Source organism: Sorex araneus, chromosome 4, assembly GCF_027595985.1.
Source record: "Sorex araneus isolate mSorAra2 chromosome 4, mSorAra2.pri, whole genome shotgun sequence".
NCBI lineage: Eukaryota > Metazoa > Chordata > Mammalia > Eulipotyphla > Soricidae > Sorex > Sorex araneus.
The window spans coordinates 215,390,633-215,412,875 of NC_073305.1; the positions used below are offsets into that span (position 1 = coordinate 215,390,633).

At 49.5% G+C, this 22,243-nt stretch overlaps 1 protein-coding gene across 1 annotated transcript in view; it reads right to left on the reverse strand.

Annotated features, from left to right (window-relative positions):
• Positions 1-799: 799 nt before the first annotated feature.
• RRN3 (RRN3 homolog, RNA polymerase I transcription factor) overlaps positions 800-22,243 on the reverse strand; it is a 28,596-nt gene continuing 7,152 nt past the window's right edge. The window contains exons 4-18 of the mRNA XM_004604327.2: positions 19,355-19,444; positions 19,121-19,250; positions 17,326-17,385; positions 16,955-17,018; positions 16,127-16,196; positions 14,267-14,365; positions 13,792-13,884; positions 13,183-13,318; positions 12,072-12,202; positions 10,203-10,333; positions 9,173-9,357; positions 5,944-6,052; positions 4,958-5,110; positions 3,686-3,773; positions 800-2,621 (exon numbers count right to left, since the gene is read on the reverse strand). Of these exons, the coding sequence (XP_004604384.1) occupies positions 2,466-2,621; positions 3,686-3,773; positions 4,958-5,110; positions 5,944-6,052; positions 9,173-9,357; positions 10,203-10,333; positions 12,072-12,202; positions 13,183-13,318; positions 13,792-13,884; positions 14,267-14,365; positions 16,127-16,196; positions 16,955-17,018; positions 17,326-17,385; positions 19,121-19,250; positions 19,355-19,444 (1,695 nt within the window). The 3' untranslated portion in view covers positions 800-2,465. The remainder of the gene's footprint in view (positions 2,622-3,685; positions 3,774-4,957; positions 5,111-5,943; positions 6,053-9,172; positions 9,358-10,202; positions 10,334-12,071; positions 12,203-13,182; positions 13,319-13,791; positions 13,885-14,266; positions 14,366-16,126; positions 16,197-16,954; positions 17,019-17,325; positions 17,386-19,120; positions 19,251-19,354; positions 19,445-22,243) is intronic.

The following is a 22,243-nucleotide window of genomic DNA, read 5'->3' on the forward strand; positions in this document are numbered from 1 at the left end:
TTCTTTGGTAAAGGTGAAGACTTTGAGTCCGCGCGGCCGCTATTGCGGCCGCGCGGTTTTGGGTTTCTAATATTTTAGCTCAGTTCACAGTCAAAATGGATGGCTGCAAGAATCTGCTCTGGTGCCAAAATGGGTTAGGAGACCTCAGGATCACAGTCAGTAGGCGGGAGGCTCTGCTTCTCGTGCCGCGGCTCTTGGTTCATCTCTGGGCGGAAGGCGCGCCGGGAACACCTCCCCTCCCAGGATCACCTACAGGCTACGTCACTAAAGAAAGTCCTACCTCCTGGTGTAGGGGTCTTAGAAGGTGGCTCTCACCGCGTGGCTGCTGCCGCTGCCGCCATTTTCACTCAGAAAAATGGGGTGGAGAGGGAAAAAAAATCCCTTCCCGGGCTGCACGAGGTTGTAGTTCAGTTCGCAGTCAAAATGCATGGCTGCAAGAATCTGCTCTGGTGCCAAAATGGGTTAGGAGACCTCAGGATCACAGTCAGTAGGCGGGAGGCTCTGCTTCTCGTGCCGCGGCTCTTGGTTCATCTCTGGGCGGAAGGCGCCTGCACATAATATATTTCTGAGCAGCCAAATCACACAGGCAATCCCTTAACCTCTTGAACGGTCGAGTTTTCTATTGCAAACCAGTGCTTTAACAGCTTTTCTTTTAATCGCAAAAATCAAATGAGCAGGGCTGGAGAGATAGTGCAGCGCGGAGGGCAAGTGCCAAGTTAGATCCCACACCCAAGCCCTATCAAGAGTAAGCCGGGAGCACTGCTGAGGTGGCTCAAAAACAAAACAACAAAAAAACACCTGAATGAGAAATCACTTTATTGTGACACTCCCTTGTGACATAAGAACAAAGTTTCAAATTAACCATGTTATTGTTTTATTTTCACAAAGGACTTTTCCCCTTCAAACTCCACTGAAACAAGCATATTTGTAAATATATTCTTGTACACTGAAACCACAAAGACACAAAGATACATTTGCTAGTTTTTCACTTGAACATGAGACCCCCACCTTTCCCGCAGAAAGTTAAAAAACAAAACACAGAATCTTCCAATTCTCAAATTACTTTCCACCAAGTCACCATCATCCAAAATTTTGTAAAGCAACAAAAAATTTCTATTATCCAAAAACGGTTTTTACAGACAAATTCAAACTCTGTGTTGCCATCAATAGTTACACAAGCACATATACAAAGACCCAGGGCAAAGTATTTCAATACAAAATATTTATGATCAAGAAAATACTGCTTAACTTTAAATAGAGTACCAGGGAAAAAAAAAATAAATATGGTTAAAGACACCGCTTTTTTCAACACGTAACAAAAAGGACACAAAGGATGAAACTAGAATAGTCTTCAAAAACAACTCTTGCACCGATGTGTTGGACTGTGAAGGTTTTAGACTCCTCTTTTGGTGTGTATGAAAACATAAGAGCCTTGCCAGAGGAAACTGGGCCAGATCTGCTGTAAGAACAGCAGCCGATGGAGACAGTCACTCTAACTCTGAACTACGGAAACAACCAAAAACTCCCCTGCACCCACCTTCTCCCTTCCTATTTCTTTGGACCAAAATTAAAAAAAAAAAAAAAAAAAAAACCTCCAACTGTCCAGCTGAGGGTGAGTTCAGAGCAAGCCGCGGTGACACTCCTCCACAGAGACAAGACCTCAGTTCTCACGGCTTCCTGGGAGCCGATGAGTCAAGAACTTCGGGCTGCGTCCCGCCCAGCCTCTCGCCCGCCTCTCATCCACTCACCGTAAACACAGTCACTGCATCCCCACGTCCACCTTTTCACTCCCTAGCACAGGACACACTGGCTGTCCCTCACGGTCCTCTGTCCCTTCCCTCCGGGCTCTTCCTGCCTCTGCAGTCCCCCGGGAACTCCTGCACAGGGCCAGCTCCAAGCGCCAGTGTCCTGGACCAGCTCTGGCCACCCCCCCCCCACACGCCTAACTCTCGAGGGCCCACAGGAACACCAACACAAACACAAGTCACCGCAGCGGGTACACGCCAGGATCCCCAACTCACACATTCCAAAGTCTCGGAATAGGGTGCCAAAGGGTTTGTCACCAAAAAAAAAAAAAAAAAAAAAAAAAAAAAGTCAGATGGACTGTGGCTCTGTATGGATGTGAAAAAGGATCTCTGTACGGTTCTGTTTCAAAAGTGGCGACAATAGTCAGTATTAGAAATTTCACAAGAATTATGTCAATAAGCCACAGCATGCAAAAAATAAAGTATAGCTTTACAGGAGCCAAAGCAGCCAAGCCCCTCCATGTTTACCCTCAGCCCCCCACAGAAGGTGCTGCCCTCGGGAGTGCTTCCATTCTGCCTGGCGGGAAGCCGAGAGTCGGAACAAAGTCGGGCTGGGTGGCACGGGAGATGCCCGCGCAGACTCCGTGAGTGTGCTGCGATGCTTCAGTAGTAGGGACCCCACGAACACAGGGCAGGGCAGGGAGGGCTGCAGACGCTCGGTCAGACCCCCGCGATCCGAGGGGACGGGTCGGGCAGGTACCACATGGGTGGGGAGCCTGCACTACTCGGGGGGCTCCGGAAATGAGCATCAAAGGAGCTGGGTGTGATGCCAATTTCACCTTTCAGAAAATCATCTTCTTCGTCTTCCGCGAGCTCCTGCAGGGGCGACAGAAAGACCATCAGACCCAGCGCCTGGGTGCGTCTCCCCCGAGACGCCCGGACTCTGAATCACGCTGCTATGACAAGAAGAGGAGGAAAGCCTTTAAATTGGAGAGATTCCTGCAGCCCACTTCACCGTTAGCCACTCAACACGACCTTTTCTTCCCAATGTTCCAACAGGGCTCAGCAATGCCCAGGGTCAAACAAGAGCCTCCTGCAGGGGCTGGAGGATAGTACAGGAGAGAGCGTCCTGGCCTTGCACGTAGCCAACCTGGGTTCAATCCCCGGCATCCCCCACAGTCCCATGAGCGCCACCAGGAGTAACTCCTGAGCACTGCTGGGTATGCACTACACCCTCCCCACCCCGGGGCAAAAGAGCCTCCAGCACACAAAGCATGTACTCTAGCTAGAACTTGGAGCACTCTTCAAAACCCCTTTTTATTTTTCTTTGGGGGCCACTCTAAGCAGTGTTCAGAGGTTACTCCTGGATCTGCGGTCAATAATTACTCCCCTGGTAGTGCTCAGGGACTATATGGAATGCCAGGGATCAAACCTAGGTGCAAGGCAAATGCCCAACCTACTCTACTATGGCTCCAGCCCCCCCAAAAAAAACTTTTTAAAGAATACTGGAGCTGTAGCGATCATTAGGGAAAGGAATGGCCTGCATGCAGCCACATCCAGTTCAATCCCAGTACCACACATGGAGCACCGCCAGGAACAGACTGAGCACCACCAGGGTGCCCCCCCACCAAAAAAATAAAATAAAAAACCAGTTAGGCCGGCTTCTGAAGTAACTGCAATGCAAAGCCATTGAGGATTGTTACTTGGTAGTCATGAGTATGGGGCAAAGATCTAAATTTGATGAGGTAATTTTTAAATTAATCTTCCCCAGGTCAGCATGTGAAGTGTCTGTTTTACGGGTTCTTTTCGTGAGACCATAACCTGAGCTTGGAATTCCACAAATGAAGAAGGAATAAAACAGAACGCAGGGGCTACCCTCCACAGACTGTGACACGGAACCCCAGGGAGGTTCTGGAAAGTGTGCCGAGTCCCAAGCCTACCCTGGTCACGGGCCTCCTGAACTCCTGAAGCTCGTCGGCACGCATGCCTTCCCATTCCTGATAGAGAGGATCGATGAATTTCTTGGACCTGTCAACAAAGAGGACACCTTGACGTCAGGCTGACACAGGACAGTGACGGTCAGAGGCAGGCCTTGAGCTCTTTCGTCACAAGACCCATTTCCCCAAGCCAAGAAGCGGAGGTGGGAACTCGGTATCAGTGTGGGCCAGACAGACGGCTCAAAGGGCCGGACACACGCTCCGCAGGGTGGACCCCCCAGGATCAGTGCTCAGCACCACACGGCCCCCCAAGTTCTGCCACGAGTGGACCCTGATGTGGTGTGTCCCCCAGTCCCCTGTAGAAAGTAAGATAAAACTGGGGCTAGAGTGATAGCACAACAGGTAAGGCATTTGCCTTGCACGCGGCCAACCCGGTTTCAATTCCCAGCATCCCATATGGTCCCCTGAGCACCGCCAGGAGTAATTCCTGAGTGCAGAGCCAGGAGTAACCCCTGAGCATCGCCGGGTGTGACCCAAAAAGAAAAAAGGAAAAAAAAAAGTAAGATAAAACCATCTAGTTTCAGTCAACCGGTATAAACGACCCCAACATCTCAAAATTTCGTAATACTAGTTTAAAATGGTAGCAGACAGAAGTCCTGTTTTCTTACAGAATGCGAGTTTAAGAGTGGCTGGGAGTAGTGCAAAACAACCTGTTTAGATAAATCACTTGGTTTTCGTTTATCCGCATGCCAAGACCAGATGTGGTCTTAAAAAAAAAGGGGGGCGGCAAGCCAGGGGAGAGAACATCCTCGTTCTCCGGGCAGCTGTCCCCATCACCGTGTGTAACACAGAACAAGCTGACCAGCCCCTCGGTCAAGCAGGTGCCGGGCCAGGTAGAGATGGTCAAGCCCAGGGGCCACAGCTCGAGTGTGCGGGGCCGACCTGGTCCAATCTCCAGCACCGCATACTGTCCCCCAAGCCCACCAGGAGTGACCCCTGAGCACTGCAGGGTGGGCCCCAAACCCCCTCCCCCCCCCACACACAAAAGAAAAACCCAGTCCAGGTGATGTCCCACAGCCTCCGGCCCGGACACTGCAGGGAGCCAAGACCCACACGACACAGAAGCCCCAAGTCCCAGACTGGGAAAGCCAACAGCCGGCAGGGCAGGGTCAAGTCCCCTCCTAAGGGACAGCACAGAGCTGAGGACCCCAGTGCGTACAGGCCCTGGGTCCCACACACAACTCCACAAACCAAGGGGCTGGGGTGTGTACCCACCTCTTCAGAACACAGGGGTCGAAGGGGAAGAAGGTATCGAGGGGGTTGGTGCAGGTCTGCACCGAGTCCCCTCCTGCTGTATTTCTGATCACCGGCAGCATCTGGCGATTGTTTCTCTCGATGATGGTGTAGCAGAAGACGAGCTGGTACTTACTGCGGAACCACAAACCGACACAGACGAGCATCAGCACATGAGCCGACTCTGTACGTACGGACAGGCCCACCTCGAGCGACCATGCTCGGCCCCAACACTCACAAGTGCAAGACAAAAGAATATGACAGGAAAAGCTGCGACCACCCAGGCCTTGGCTAAGGAGAAGAAACATGTGGCCTCTGCTTTAAAAAGCAAGTGTGGCTTAGATTATTAGCGCACACAAGCCCCTAAAGATGTGAAGGCAAAACTTTTAACTTGCCAAATTTATCATTCTTTTATATTAATTTGTACTTTCTTACAACTAGGTGGAGTGGCCCCCAAGCACCATCAGGCATGGCCCGACGCAAAAAGAAACAGATAAATTCGTGGCAAAACACATGAGAACCAGGCCACAGTTGGTTTTTCTGGGGTCCGCTCCAAATGACTCAACACCTAGCAGAGCCGTTCACTGGGGTGCCGAGAGTGACTTCCTGACAGTCACCAGAGTCATGGCAGCCCTTCCCGGCCATTCGAGTCGCCTGGTTCCACCATTGCCCACAGACACTGGGGTGCTATTTGATTTCCTGTTGTCACTCATTAATCGGGCTTGCTAACTTCATGGAGAGTGAATGGAGTTTTTCTTTCGGCTTCTGTTTTCGGGCCATACCCAGCAGTGCTTGGGGACCTCCCGGCAGCCTTGCAGTGCCAAGGGCCAAACCCAGGCTTCCTGCATCCAAGGCCTGGGCGCAGTCCACTGAGTTCTCTTTCTGGCCCAGAAGCTTAAGGGAATGTAACATTACAAACACAAATCTGCCATGCAGTGACTTTCCTCAAGAAGTGAGAAGCAACTTACTTGGTGATAGCAGCAAAAAAGTTAACCACCGAGGGCAGGCAAATCTTGAGAGGGTTGAGCTGACTCATCACAATCCGTTCAAAATTCAGACTCTGAAGGTATCTCAAACCTTGGATTAAAAAACAACGACATATTTAAGGGTGAACACAATTACTTAAGATAATTTTTAGCAGTAAAACTAATTTCACACATTGAAAAAAATGTTGGGGGAGTCAGAGAGAGTACCAAAAGGAAGGCACATGCCTGGCACACAGTCAAACCAGATTAGAACCGCCTGACCCCCCCCCCCAACCAACGGTCCTGAGCACCAGCAGGAGTGACCTCTGGGCAGAGAGCCAGGGGTAACAGTCATGAGCATAGGCGGATGTGGCCCTTTAACATACAAACACACCCCCTAAGAGGGAGGAAAAAATATATTTGGCGGTACCAGGGATTAAATTAGTTCCAAAGCAGGAAGTTTTCTTCCACTGAGCTGCATCCCCAGTTCAAAAATGCATTAAAAAGGGGGTTGAGGGCGTGAAAAAAAAAAATTAAAGAGGTAGCTTGCAAAAGTGCTTTAAGTTCTGAAGATAGATCCCAATATCCTGAAAATACCCAGAAAAGCACGCCACTGAGCTGAGCCACTCATCTCTAAGCTGACTTGCCAAAAGAAAACAGCTCATTCTTTGAAAGACCCAGAAAGCATGGGGCAAATCGTCCTAGCACGCTAGAAACTTACATGACAATCTGGAGTTCAGACTATGAACATAAGCTCGGCATAGACAGAACATACACAGGGCAGGGGCAAGAGCACACGACCACATCCGCTACTACCAGGAAACCATTAAGGGGAGGCCACAGAACCAAGTCCCCGGGACCCAGGAGCACTGGGTCACCCTGCAACATCTGCTCCTTGGCCAAGGACACAGCAATGCAATGAAACAGGCAACACAGCAGAACGACTTCAACTGGCGCTCCTGCACGCGGCTGCCCGGGACACAGGGGCTATTTGTACTCGGACTCCGAAGGCTGCTCTATTCCTTACTGAGGAGAGCAGGGAGGCCAGGGAGAGAGCTAGATGGGCAAGGCCCCGCCTCACCCCCAGCACTGACCCCCAGGAGTGACACCCCAGGAATCAGCTGGGAGTAGCCCCGAGCATCGCCAGCTGTGTTCCCCGCCACCCCCACAAAAAAACCCAGGAAACCGTGGAGGTGAGGAGAGAACTAGACATGGATGGCTGGCAGCCACGGAAGTGATTCTCGTCTCCTGGTGCAGACGCCACACGCCAGTTCCGGGAGCAGGGCCGGGGCTCGAGCGGAAGCACAGGCTTCCCGCAAAGAAGGCCCAGGACTGAGGGTCCACAAGCACAGAACCAGGGGAAGCTCCGAGCGCCACCCGGTGTGGCCCCCAAACCAAAATGCACACCTGCTGGCACTCAGGGGCCACTCCAGTTCTGTGCTCAGGACAGCTCCCTGGCGGTGCTCAGGGAACTGCGTGTGGTGGCAGACACTCAAACTGGGCGAGCAGGACGCCAAGCGAGCGCCTTGGCCCCTGTCCTCTCTCTCCAGGCCCAGACAAGTACAAGTCTTGAGCTGTGGTTCCCAAGTCTGAGGGGTGCTCGGGCCGAACCGGAAGACAGTTTTGGTGGCCAGTGAAGGGGACTCCTGGAAGAGAAGAGACGGATGCTGACGGTTCTACCAGCACAGGACACTCCCCCTGAGCTAAAGTCTGGCCAGCCCAGAAAGGAAGGGAGAGGCTGAGAAACCCAGGGTCAGAGAGGAAATCGCCTTCGGTCAACCATTGTACTTGGCAAAAAAACACAATCTAGGGGCTGGAGCGGTAGCACAGTCAGTAAGGCGTTTGCCTTGCGAGCGGCCGACCCGGGTTTGATTCCCAGCATCCCATATGGTCCCCTGAGCACTGCCAGGGATGATGATTCCTGAGTGCAGAACCAGGAGTAGCCCCTGTGCATCGCCGGGTGTGACCCAGAAAGCAAAAAAAAAAAAAAACCACAATCTAATTTATCTCATGGATGCGGTTTTGGAAAATACCTTTGAGGAAGTTAAAATCTAGTAGGCTTCAGCCAGACGTAACCTTAGGACGCAAACCAGACGGCCAGAGAGGTGCTGCCGCAGGGTAGGCACCTGCCTGCATCCAGCTGACCCAGGTTCAATTCCAGGCACTGAGTCTGTCGCCTCCTCCCCGTCAATCCCCACCAGAAGTAAGAAGTAAGATCTGAGCACAGCGAGGAGTGGCCCGAGAGTTAAAGCAGAAGGAAGTGAGCCAAAGGGAGCCCCTTCCCTACAGAGTTAACTCTGACGTCTTTGGGACAAGGAGCATCGTCAGGCCGGGAGGTGGCTCAGTGGCTCGCCTCCAGTTCGACCCCCCGCCCCAGGGCTGTGGCCCGTGCCAAGCCGGAGCTGGCAGCTGTGGGGAGTCCAGCAGCTCATGGGCAGGACACAGCAAGCACAACAAACGGCGTGGCAGGCGCCATCGGGGAGCAAAGGCCCCTGTGGGCAGCAGTGACCCTGGGTCAGGACGCCCGGCGCATGGCTGACCACAGCTCAGTGTCAGAGCCCCAACCCCAGGGCAACACCCCCACAGGCCACAGGGAGAAGACACACGGGGGTCAAAGCGTTAGGCCCAGAGCACAAGTCTCACCCTCCCGGCCTCCCTGTGCAGAGGGCCAGCTGAAGAGGGCACCCACGGCTCCTGGCCACCTACACCCCGTGCGCGCTGCCCGCTGCCAGGCAGAGCCGCGGTTCGCCCCATGATATCCAGTGCCGACCTCTGAGACGGAGGCTCTCAACCTCAAATCACCTCAGACAACGAGGGGTCCCAGGGGCCCTGAGGAGCCTACAAACTGCATGAGCTCATCCAGAAAGGCAGGAAAGTGTGCGTGCACGCAGGTTTCTGACAAAACCACAGGTTTACTGGTGGTGGTTTTCAGTGTTTCGTTGTTCGTTTGGTTTTTGTGGGTGGGGGAGGCTGTTGGGGGGGGTTGCTGTTGTTTTGGGGCCAACCCAGCAGCGCTCAAGGCTTACTTAATCCTCCCTCTGGTCACTTCTGGCAGGTAAGGGGATCGAATGAAGCTGCAGATCAAACTGGATCGGCGGCATGCAAGGCCAGCACCTTACTGTACTGTCCCTACACGTCCCAATTCCAGTTTTCATCAAATTCTCAAGAAAGTGAGCAAAGTTACTTTCCGCAGGGCAGCTGGCTTGGGAAAACCCAATTCCGCCTCACTCACCTTCCCGCAGGTTCCCGCTAAGCAGCTGCTTGTGTCTGAAAACAACCGTGTAGAAGACAGCCTGGCAGGCTGAATAAAACGGTCCATGGAGAGCAACGTCACAAAATGCCTTTGCTCCAGAATCCTGGTTATCTAGGTACGTGTGCAGCCAGTTAACCAGAAGATCCAGGCACGACTTCACAGTGCTGGAGAAGAGAAAACTGCAAGTCAGTTGGCTGCTTGATTTTTTTTTGGCAGGGGGGGAGGGGGTCACACCCGGCAATGCACAGGGGTTACTCCTGGCTCTGCACTCAGGAATTACCCCTGGCAGTGCTCAGGGGACCATATGGGATGCTGGGAATCGAACCCAGGTCGGCCGCATGCAAGGCAAACGCCCTCCCTGCTCTGCTATTGCTCCAGCCCCCAGAAGGGGGGAAGGGGCCAGTTTCTGAGAGAGGCTCTTCGAGGCCTCCTGCCTCTCCCAGGGACAGGGCCCGAGAACCGTGTGACGAGGGAAAGGCCACCCATCTGCTTGACTTCCCCATTCTCTGAGGGGTGGACAAGGGGGCCAGTCACCCGGCCAGGAGAGGCTTCGGATGCCCACACAGCTGCTCCCTATCAAAGATCAGGGACTCCCCAAGGCCTGTGCTCCAGCGTCACTGGTCAGGTCCCCGCAGAACTCAGAGCACCACACGGGGTTAAAGACCCAACCAGGGTCTTTACATGTGGCAGGCGCCCATTCCCTGACCGCTAAGGGCTGGAGTCTCACTCAGACCTTTGGCCTCTAAGAGAATTTTTCTTTGGCTTTAACGGACACAGTGAGCCTGGGACGCAAAGGACCGCACACATATGGGCCACGCATCCCAGGAGCCGCCAGCGCACACGGCAAAAGCTTCACACCTGTTCACTCTCAAGTCACCTCCGGGAAATACAGCACACACAATTCAATACAGACCCCAAAATGAAGTCCTGAGATTCCCCTGACTGGAGACAATGCTATCGTCTTTTTAAGCCTGCTATGAAAAAGCACTTGGAAAATTAGGTTACTTACATAAGAGGAATAAATTTAGCTCTCGCCAAAAAGCTTCCAATGTAATTTCCAGCGGCTTGCCTGATGATGGCAGGGTTGTTTGGATCCTGCAATTTTTTCCAAAGATGTTCCAAAAATGCTTCTGCGAATCCCTATAAAAAGAGGTGCCGTGCTCTGATCTTTTCAAACACTTAAGAGAGAGAGAGACTAACACACACCAACATGGGAAAGTTCTAGCACCTCAGTTACTGCTGGATTATATAATGAATGCATTCCCTGGTTCTTATTTTTAAAATGTCTTAAGGTAGCAATATTAAAAAAAAAAGTCTCCCGGTGTCAAATAACCCTGTGGATTCCCCCGGCCAGCTGAGTATCCGAATCAACACCACAGAGTCCGGAGGGCTGCCAGGGCTCTGGCGCATATCCTAAAAGCCATACAGGGATTCTATCCTGGAAACCAGCCAAGAGCCGCATGGCCGTGGGAACTGCTACTTCAGGTTTCTGTACATGCTGAACTTAAAGCAGGAAGAGAACATAAAGCAGTCAGGGTTTGACTGCGTAGACTAGTCATGGGGAAAAAAACACATCAGTGAAGCTTTTTTGGGGGGTAGGGGGTGTCATAACCAGTGGTATTCAGGGCAGGGCTTAGTGCTAGCTCTGTGCTCAGGAGTCACTCCTGGCGCGGGATCAAACCAGGGTCGGCTACAAGCAAGACAAACACCTTAACCAGGGATACAGGGCCAGCCCCAGCTGGGGCCTGTGCTCGGCTCCGGCCGGCCGGGTTTTCGGCCCGGGCGCCCATGCCCCTGCAGAGCCGGTGGATGTGGAACGAGCGGGAACCAGAGACAGCTTTAGGAATTGGAGTTCCAGCAAGTGCTTGCACCCATGTATGGAGACTGTGAACTAACTTTGGCTACATGCTGTTCCAGGAAGGGAAATGATTCATTTTCAAACTTAAATCTTCGCGGACTTAATTACTATAATACAGAAATTGTAAACTGCACGGCCGCGCGACATTTTATCTCTTCATTCTCATCAGTGGAAAACTTATTATCAAATATTTCCCTATTAATAGAGCTGTATTCTTAGGGGATAAATTCCAACAAAAATAGTCTGTTTTGAAACTCTAACAACAATAGTGAGTTATGTGTTGAAATCTGGAATGTAATCAAGGTAAAGAGAAAAGGAAGTGAAATTATCACTCACCTACGGGGTGGGTTGGGGGGTGAGGGGTGGGATGTATACTGTTTTTTCTTTTGTTTGTTTTGTTTTTGCTTTTGTTTTTGTTTTTATTGGTGGTGGAATATGGGCACTGGTGAAGGGATGGGTGTTTGAGCATTGTGTAACTGAGATATAAGCCTGAAAACTTTGTAACTCTCCACTTGGTGATTCAATAAAATAAATTAAAAAAAAAAAAAAAAAAAAAACACCTTAACCCCTATACTCTCCCTCCAGGCGCCCAAGGCATTTTTGAAACAAAAAGCGCAGTCTTCAATAGCTCCCAGACAGCTAGTAACATACACTGATGAGAACCTTCTCATCCGTGACTGATACTCAGAAGTGAGACCCACAGGGTATCATATACGTATTACATCTTTAATTCTGAGTAAAATGTTGGTCTGAGTGTAGGAGTTAGCTATAAAGAAAATGCAAATGCCATTCGAGTTTTAATAAAGGCTCAAACTCAGGGCAAGGTCTCCACCTAGTGCACAAGGTCCTGCATGACAGCTTCAGGGATATGACAGGGCTGACAGCAGTAAACCCTGTGCCCCGGGGCTGGCGGGGCTCACCAGGATGCCGAGTGAGCACTGTCTCCAGCCCTCTGTTTTAAAGAGAAAAGTGAGCAGTACTAAAACCAGCGCAGATAAATAAAGTTACCAACACACTTACCAGCTTAAAACTACACAGGTAAAAGATGAAAAACTGCACGTGGCACGAGGCATGGGTGGGCAACAGGAGCTTGTCAAAGATTGTCACGAGATCTCGGTATAAATCCTTCGTTTTGGTGACATCGATCTTACCTACAGAGAGATTTTGGCACTTCAGTTTCCCAAGTACTGGTTTCCACGCTACCAGAGTCAGGAGCAGAAAGATACTGCGGGGGTCAGTGCCTGCCTTGCACATGGCGGACCCGGCTTTGATCCCTGGGCCCCACCGGGAATGAGCCCTGAGCACCATAGGTGTGGCCCAAAATATGGACAGTTTTAAAAGAGCAGAAGAATTCAGGCACGTCCTATTATCTGGACGGCCAAGTTTAATTCTAAAATCTTAGCAATGGGGATGGAGCTACAGCATCTCGGGTAGGGCGTTTGCCTTGCAAGCAGCCGACCCGAGTTCGATTCCCAGCATCCCATATGGTCCCCCCACGCACTGCCAGGAATGATTCCTGAAGTAACAGAGCCAGAAGTAACCCCTGTGCATCGCCAGGTGTGACCCAAAAAGCAAAATAATAATAATAATAATAATAAAATAGGGGCTGGAGCAATAGCACAGCGGGTAGGGTGTTTGCCTTGCACGCAGCCAACCCAGGTTCGATTCCCAGCATCCTATATGGTCCCCTAAGCACCGCCAGGAATAATTCCTGAGTGCAGAGCCAGGAGTAACCCCTGTGCATCGCCAGGTGTGACCCAAAAAGCAAAAAATATACATACATACATACATACATACATACATACACACATACGATAAAATAAAATCTTAGCAATGCAGGGGCTGGAGTAGAGACAGTACAGCAGGCAGGGCACTTGCCTTGCATCCCGTATGGTCCCCCAAGCACTGTCAAGATTAAATCCTGAGTGCAGAGCCAGGACTAAAACCTGAGCACTGCCAGGTGAGACCCAAAAGCCAAAAATTAAAATAAAATCTTAGCAATGGAATACTAACCCCTGAATTACCTCCCCGGCCCTAGAAAAGTTCTTTGGATCAGACAGTGACAGTACTAGAGTCTACGGAAAATGCCCGGGACAGAAGCAGGCAGCTACTGGGATGTCACGAGCTGTACCGTCTATGTAGCAGACATCCCTCATGTAGATGAGGAGCAGAGACAAGAGGATGTCCAGGCGTTCAGCTACAGGATGGACCATCTCATCAAGAAATCCAGAATGCTGCGTTTCATGTTCTGTCTCTTCATCTTCATCCTTGGAAAATTAAATGTTGATATTTAAAATGAATACTGGGCCGGAGCAATGATACAGCAGGTAGAGCGCTTGCTTTGTAAGCGGCTGACCCGGGTTTGATATCTGGAATTCCGTACGCGTTCCATACGGCCCCCGGCACCACCAGGAGTAATTCCCAAGGGTCATGTCAGAAGTAACCCTGAGCATCATGGGCTCAGTGAGACAGCGCGAAGGGCAGGAGGGCACGCTCAACACACAGGCACCTTAGGAGCCGTTCCTCAGATCACGTGGTTCCCGCCCCAGGTGCCACCAGTTAGAGACCCCAAATCTTTAAAAAACTCCATATATGCTGAAATATCTGGGGCCAAAAGTCCTGAATGAGAAGAGGCCACTGTCTGTCTCTCCCCTGTGGTGCTGGGAACTGACGCCAGGGCCTCCCGCGTACACGGGCTCTGCCACCAGCCCGGGCACAGGTGTCACTGGCAGATGCTGACCATGTTGAACAGGCCTTCAGGACCATCAGCCCCGCCGCCAGCCTGGGCTGCCATTTCTTCAGCTTCTTCAATATCCTGCCGGGGTGCATTCACCTACGTTACAGAGAACAGAAGAAGAGGAACAAATGCATTTCAAATATGGCATCTGGGACTGGGAATTCACTCTTTCGATATATATATCCTCAGAACGGGAGCAATCTAGACAGTGGTACGCCACGATACACACTTATGGTGCAAAGCCACCGACAAATCGGATTGCTATCACTGCTTCACATACATTTCAAATTAAAAATTTCATGGGGGTCTGGGGGGTCAAGGGATGAATTGATAGTATAGTGGGTAGACGACATCCCATATGGTACCCCAAACACACCAGGAGTAAGCCCTGAGCACTGCTAGGTGTGACCCAAAAACAAGAAAGGAAGGAAGGGAGGGAGGGAAAAATCAAGGCGAAAACTAATTACACAATACTTACATCCAACTTGAGCAGCTTTTCAATAACAAGCTCCAGAATGTCATGCCTCAAGGTTGGAAAATACACACTAATCCTCAATAAATTATGAACGTAACATTCCTAAAACAGAAATATAAACATCTTAACAAAAAATATTTCAAAATTCTGCAACAGGTCTTTAATTACACTATCTTCACTTTCTTCCATTTAGTTACCAACATATAACGACGTCTCTCTTTACGTCTGGTATAATAATTATTCCAATTAGCCCAGTAAGTTAAATTTGTCATCTGCATTCTTTAGCATCCTTCACTGCACAACATCACTGGGGAGGCCCCTGACATCAAAAGAAATGTTTTTTCTAAATAAAATAAAAACAGGGTGACAGCATAGGGGCAAATTGCTGACCCAGACTTTGGTTGACTGAGCACCAGAAGCCAACGTGATTTTTTTAAAAAACTATTTGGGGCAGGGGCTGGAGCGATAGCACAGCGGGGAGGGCGTTTGCCTTGCACGTGGCCGACCCGGGTTCGATTCCCAGCATCCCATATGGTCCCAGGAATCACCAGGAGTGAATCCTGAGTGCAGAGCCAGGAGTAACCCTTGTGCATCGCCGGGTGTGACCCGAAAAGCAGAAAAAAAATAAAAACCTATTTGGGGCCCACCTGGCTCTCTGCTCAGGGATGACTCCTGGCAGGGCAGGAGGAGCCACCCCTACTGAGCCTGGAGTCAGCCCCCAAACCAATGGGCGCGGTCCAAGCCCCATCCCATCCCCCACCCCCACAAAATACGAGGCCGCAGAGACGGCTTAATAGGCTGAGGCACACGCTTCACATACAGGACATGCAGGATCCGTCCCCGGCACCTCGAGCCCCAAGCAGAGGTAGGAGTTCCTGAGTTCCACCGGGTGTGGCCCCAAGACTAACAAAGCCAAATAATAATAGCTTCACCTCTTCCTTTCTAATACAGATGCCTGCCCTTTTTTGAGGGGGGGAGGGGAGCAGATGGTTACCACACCTGGCTCTGCACTCAAGAACTACTCCTGGTGGTGCTACGGGGAACACATGGGCTGCCGGGGATGGAACTGGGTCGGCCACGTGCAGGCCAGCGCCCCACACACTGTACCGGCTCCCCGAGGATGTCTTTTCTTGTCTAATCACCGTAGCTTGGACTCATAATATGGTAATGAAATGAACAAAAGCCACAGAGTGGACACCCTTGTCTCACTCCGAATCTTAGAGGAGAGCATTCAGTCTGTCGTGCTGAATAGGACAGCATCTCTGAGTTTTTCATAGTTGTCCATTTTCAGGTTGAGGAAAGTTCCTTCCGTTTCTGACACGAACAGGGTTTACTGTTTATCAAATGCTTTCTAGCATCTACTAAAATAATCATGTGGATCTGAAATAATCAGATATTTGCTGAGTTAAGATTTTCCATCTGTGGGGCTGGGACGATAGCACAGCAGGTAGGGCGTTTGCCTTGCACGCAGCTGACCCAGGTTCGATTCCCAGCATCCCATGAGGTCCACTGAGCACCGCCAGGGATAATTCCTGAGTGCAAAGCCAGGAGTAACCCCTGCACATCACCAGGTGTGACCCAAAAAGCCAAAAAAAAAAAAGATTTTCCATCTGAGTTTAGCATCTGAAATAGTGTTCTCCGACCTCTGACACCCGTGGGCCAGTACCTGTGCGGCAGACTGGGCCACAGCCTGGCAGCATTAATCACAGACGTGGGCCACTGGTTTCCAACCTTTTTCACCCGGGGTCAGCGGCTGAAGAATGCTGATCTGGAAGACCACTCAATTTAAGATGCAACATCACCTAACACTAAGTCATACAAAACAGCTTTCCCATTACCCAAATCCATGGAAAGATTTCTTACCAAAGTCCTCTCTGATTTTCGAACAAATGGAAATTTTTCTACCAGTATTGGCATAAGAAACCACGGTGCCCTGTTTAAAAAATAAGAAATTTTTTTCAGTTCATGTCAACTAAATTTCTTATTTTTAAATTCATCTCAACTAAATTTCTTGGAAGGTAACTTTTCCTCCAAAAAACAACAAATGATGCTATTAAGGCAAAGATAAGTGAAACTGAAAAAACTGAAACTTAAATCTGAACATTTACTTGCTACATACATTTATCTTATTTTTAAGAGAATAAAAATACTAACTTGGACTTTTTTTTTAATTAACCAAAAAAAAATAAGCTTATAGAAGAAACACAAGTACCATGACATAAATACAGAGGTGTCTCACTGAAAAAATTTGGTAGCCTATCTGCTATCAAAATTTTTATTCTTTTTTTTTTCTTTTTGAGTCACACCCAGCGATGCTCAGGGGTCACTCCTGGCTCTGCACTCAGGAATTACTCCTGGCCATGCTCAGGGGACCACATGGGATGCTGGGAACCAAACCCGGGTCGGCCGCATGCAAGGCAAACGCCCTCCCCGCTGTGCTAACACTCCAGCCCCTGCTACCAAAATTTTCAAAAGAATCCTAATCACTATACAAAGTTTGAGAAGAATTTGCATATGTATTTTTAAAAACAAACTAAACTGTCATTTTCTGTAGAAAGCATCTCAAATTGGTAATAAAAACCACGAAATGTATTTGAGCTTTAAAGCCACCATTTTACAATTTTCTACTGACTCCAGCCTTTTCAGGCCTAAATATCGTGATTCAAATACGTAACGAAAGTATATACTTACGATGGGACATATCTTGCTACTATTTGCAAGGCTTTGTGACACGTGTCAAAATTTGCAGGAAGATCTGCAAAAGGAGAAGTGAGAGCCTGAGCATCCCGAAACAACCGCACACTGAAATGCACCAGCTAACCCAAAGCAAATCACTCATCAGCAAAACCCAATTTCAAGGCTTTTCTCCATCAGCTATCAAGGAGAACAAGCCGGCAGGTCACGGAAGCGATGCACGAAGAGCTTTAACTCATGTTAAGCAAAACAAACAGAGTCCCTCAACGGCTGCCATTGGCTGGCTCCAATCTACAGACCGAAACACGACCCGAGGTTGCTGGGACACAGGAGCTGCTTGCTCTCTGCAGCAATTCTCTTGTACTTACTCTCATCTTCATCGTCAGAATCAGAAACATCAACGTCACCTTCCTTAATGACCACTCGGGCTGTGGAAGAAAAAGGAAAATATGTTATTCTTCTGTCACTGACCTCAAAATTTAATTGCTACAACCTGAGACCAGAAAATCAGGACTTCAAAAGTCAACGTAGGTGACTAAAACCTAGATCAGTGCAGCAAGATCTGGAAACAACTCAAATGCCCAAAAACAGATGAATGGGTAAAGAAATTGTGGTCTGGGGCCAAAGAGAAAGTAGAGGGGCTAAAGCACCGGCCTCACACCTGACCAACTCCATATATGGTCCCCTGAGCATCTCGCTGAGCACAGAGTCAAGAGAAGTGCTTGAGCACTGCTGTGTGGCCAGACACCACCTCCCCTTGATCTGTGGCCTACGGGATACTACTTAGCTAGAAGAAAAGATGAAACCTTGCAGTTTCCTACAACTTGGACAGAAATGGAGCATGCTAGAAGGACAAACACCTGAAGATGTCTCTTACGTGCGAGGGAAACAAAAGAGGGGTGAGGGCCAGAGCAACCGTACAGCAAGTAGGTTACTTGTTTTGTATGTAGCTGACCCGAATTTGTTCCCTTGCACCCTTATGGTCCTCTGCATGGCCTTCGAGCCCCACCAGGAGTTAGCCCTGAGCAAGAGCCAGGAATAAGTGCAGGGTGTGGTCCAAAAACAAAAGGGGAAAGGAAAAAAAAAACATAGTAGGGGAACAACAACCAATGAAAACAGCGAGTGTCAGCCTGCAGAGCTGAGTCTGTTAAGGGGGGACAGTGGCGGATGCAGGGGTGCTGGCGCTCTGGTGGCCATGTGAGGCTCTAATGCTGTATGCCTGAAATAGTAACATGGTAACAAATGATGGTGCCTCAATACAAAAGTATTTTTCCCTTGATCTAATCTTAGTACAAGGATTAAATTTACAATCTGAAAAAAGAAAAGGCAAATAATTTAATTCTTAGACAGCTAAACATTCCTAAGATCTAAGGCCTCACCAGAAACTCAACAAACTCATATATCCCCCAAAAATCATAGCAACTGGGGCAGGAGATATGGTACAGTGGGGCAGACACTTGCCTGCACAACCGAAGCCAACCTGGGTTAGAGCCCCAGAAACTCAGATGGTTCTCCAGCCCTGCCAGGAGTGATCACTAAGTGCAGAGCCGGGAGCAAGACCTGAGCACAACCGTTATCACCAAAAAAATATTCAAATAAAAAATTACAGCAACTTGGGCCAGATAATACAGCAGGTAGGGCACTTGCTTTAGACACAGTCAACCCGTGTTCAATCCCCAGCACCCCAGATGGTCCTAGGAGCACTGCCAGGTTTCTCGGATGCAGAGCCAGGAGTAAGCCCTGAGCACAGCCAGGTGTGGCCCAAAAGCAAAACAATCAACAAGAAAACAAAATGATGGGGGCCGGAGTGATAGTATAGCAGGTAGGATGTTTGCCTTGCATACGGCCAACCCAGGTTTGATCCCCAGCATCCCACAGCGTCCCCCAAGCACCACCAGAAGCAATTCCTGAATACAGAGCCAGGAGTAACCCCTGAGCACCGCTGGGTGTAACCCAAGAAGCCAAATTTTAAACAAAGAAAGAAGAAACTGACAGGTCAATGAACACAGGCACAAGCCCAGAAGGCATCACCAGAGGTCACTGGGTCCCAGAAATGCTGCCAGGATGTATCCTAGATCTTCCACGGTAGCACAATCTCCCAAGTACAATGCAAAGGGAGTATTTTAATAGAAAAACCAAAGCAACCAAAGGGAATCCACGTACGCGGCACCAGGTGAGAAGCGATCATACTGAGACACGGTCGAAGGAAAACGGTCTGCGCTGACACGAGGTTACCGAGGAAACCGAGATACTCCTCCACCACGGCGGGACTTCGGTTCAGCCACTTCAGGCGCTACAGACCAGAGGAAGAGACGGGAAAAAGGAGCGTGATCCTGCCCGTTCGACCCACCTGCCCAACACCGAGTCACACAGTCACTGGGGAGCCCGTGAACTCACCAAGAGGATGTTGACAAGCTGCTCGAACTCCTTGGTTAGATAGGTGATGGACGAGCGGAATTCCTGCAGCCAGTTAATGACCTGGTCATCCTTGGAGTTAAACACAAACAGTGACTCTCAAATCACAAACCCTCTGAAAAATTCACTAAGATGACAGCATTCAACTATTTAAGGGGAGAATGCCACAAACTAAAATTAAGATGAGAATTTCTTTATATCAAAATTGAAAAAACATTCTGTAAATTTCCTCTTTGTCCATTTTCCTTCGGGAGTTTTGTTTTTCCTTTTTGTTGTTATTATTTTGGGGTCAACCTGGCAGTGCTCAGGGCTTCTTCCTGGCTCTGTACTCAGGGAACACTCCTGGTGGGGCTTGGGGAACCATATAGGGTGCTGGCGACTGAAGCTAGGTCAGCCACATGCAAGGCAAGCACTCTACCCGCTGTAGTATCTCTCTGGCCCCCAGATAGTAATTCTAAATAGACTGCAGGTGCTGATATAACAAGGAGAGTCATGAATTCCATCACTTTTGTTTAGTCAAAAAAAGGAAGAATAGGGGCCAGCTATTCAGGAGCGGGTAGGGCACTCGCCTTGCACATGAACGACACGGGTTAGATTCCCAGCTTCCCATAAGGTCCGTCAGTGACGTGAGAGTGATCCCTGAGTGCAGAACCAGGAACACCCCCTGAGCACTGCTAGGTGCAGCCTCAAAACAAAAGCAAACACTCGGCAGAGATGTAGCCCAGCAACAAGCACTCGCTTTGTGTAAGGTCTTGGATTTAGCTTCAAGCACCATAAAAAGTGAACCTATCGGGCTGGAGCGATAGCACAGCAAGGAGGGCGTTTGCTTTGCACATGGCCGATCCGGGTTCGATTCCCAGCATCCCATAGGATCCCCTGAGCACCACGCCAGGGTTAATTCCTGAGTGCAGAGCCAGGAGCCCTGTGCATCACCAGGTGTGACCCAAAAAGAAAATTTTTAAAAAAGTGAACATATCTTAAATGTTACAGGCAGGGGGGCGTGCCTTTTGGGCAGCTGGGCTCTATCTGGGCATCCCCTATGTTTCCTGAGCACCGCCAGGAGTAACTCCTGAGTGCAGAGCCAGGAGTAAGTGCTAAACACCACTGGGTGTGGCCCCCCAGGTATTTTTTTTTTCAAGTTAACAAACTGCTGATTTTGTTAACAAGTGCAAAATTTGAGGCTGGGGAAATAGCTCTGTGATAATATATAAATAACATAAAAATAGTGTGGTCCCACTACCACTTGTAATTATTTTTCAGTCAGTAAAATTACTTTCCCTATTAACTTTCAATGACATGAAAGAAATACCAAAAAATAGCAGCAGCAACCAGATATAAAGTATCAGTTACATAAAAAGCACTTGCATTCATACACAAATACAACACATACCAGGAAAAACTTAGTCTCGGGGTTTTTTTATTTTGTTTTGTTTTGTTTTTTAAATGGTCAATATTGGGGCTGGAGCAATAGCACAGCGGGTAGGGCGTTTGCCTTGCACACGGCTGACCCGGGTTCGATTCCCAGCATCCCATATGGCCCCCTGAGCACCGCCAGGAGTAATTCCTGAGTGCAAAGCCAGGAGGTAACCCCTGTGCATTGCCGTGTGTGACCCAAAAAAAAATTAAAAAAAAAAAAAAAAGTCAATATAGAATCAGAAGTGAAGAGACCTAAATAAGCAAAACTAGACAGAACTGGAGCTTCAGAGCTAATACAGAAAGACTCACGGAGTCCTACGAGTGGGCAGGAGGCAGGGCAGGAAGCCGCCAACCTTCAGGAGCCGGGCACATTCCGGCATGCCCAGGCAAGTCCACGAGGGATAAGAAAATGAAACCAAGCTACAGACGAGCTGTCAGGGACAGGAGGGAAGTCACCACTCAGCACCAACAGGAACTCCGGCCACACAGCAGCCCTGCACGGGCTGTTTCCATCCTTACAGCCTATGTACCTGCTCCCTTCTGCGCAGTGCTCCCTTCCGTGCAGAGGTCCCTTTTTGCCATGCTCCCGACTTTGGGAAACTAACCCAGCTCCACGCATTTCTTGGATGTGTAACTTCCAGACTGTTCTGAAGAACTGAACAAACACCTACTCTATCTAACCCTGTAATAGTTGCTGTTACTGAACCAAACTTCAGTTTCTCAGCCAACAAGCTATAACCGAAGTTCCCAAAACTTATCTGCTCTACTTCCCCCCAGAAAAAATTCCTGGGGTCAGAGCAATAGTACAGCAGGTAGGGAGTTTGCCTTGCATGCGGCTGAACCGGGATTCAATCCCCGGCATCCCATAGGGTCTCCTGAGCACCACCAGCAGTGATTCCGGGTGGGATGCTGCAGTCAGAGATCATTTCTCTATAGGGAGTATCGCGTCCCGAGGGCCAGGCAGAGCACCCGATCCAGTACATGTTTTCTTCTCCAGTCCTAACACTGCTGCGAGAGTATTACAGCGTATTACAGTTATTCCTTTTCACAGCTAAGGAAACTGAGGCGAAGAGAGCAACACCAGAAGAAGTCAGTAAACCAAGAAGTCAGTAAAAAAAAAAAAAGATTCAAAACAGGCTGTCTGGGGGCCAGAGTGACAGTACAGCAGGTAGGGCATCTGCCTTGCATGTGGCCGACCCGGGTCTAATCCCCAGCAACCCACAAGGTCCCCCAGAGCAACACCAGGAGTAATTCCTGAGTGCAGAGCCAGGAATAAACCTAAGCATCACTGGGTGAAAGGACGAAAAATAACATTGGGTTTGTCCTTTCAACTGGGTGTGACCCAAAAGCAAAAAATAAAAAAATAAAATAAACCAGTCTGGGGCCTGGCAAAACAGCACATGTTGTACAGCGCCTGCCTTCTAAGCATAAGGTCATAAGTACAATCCCCAGTGC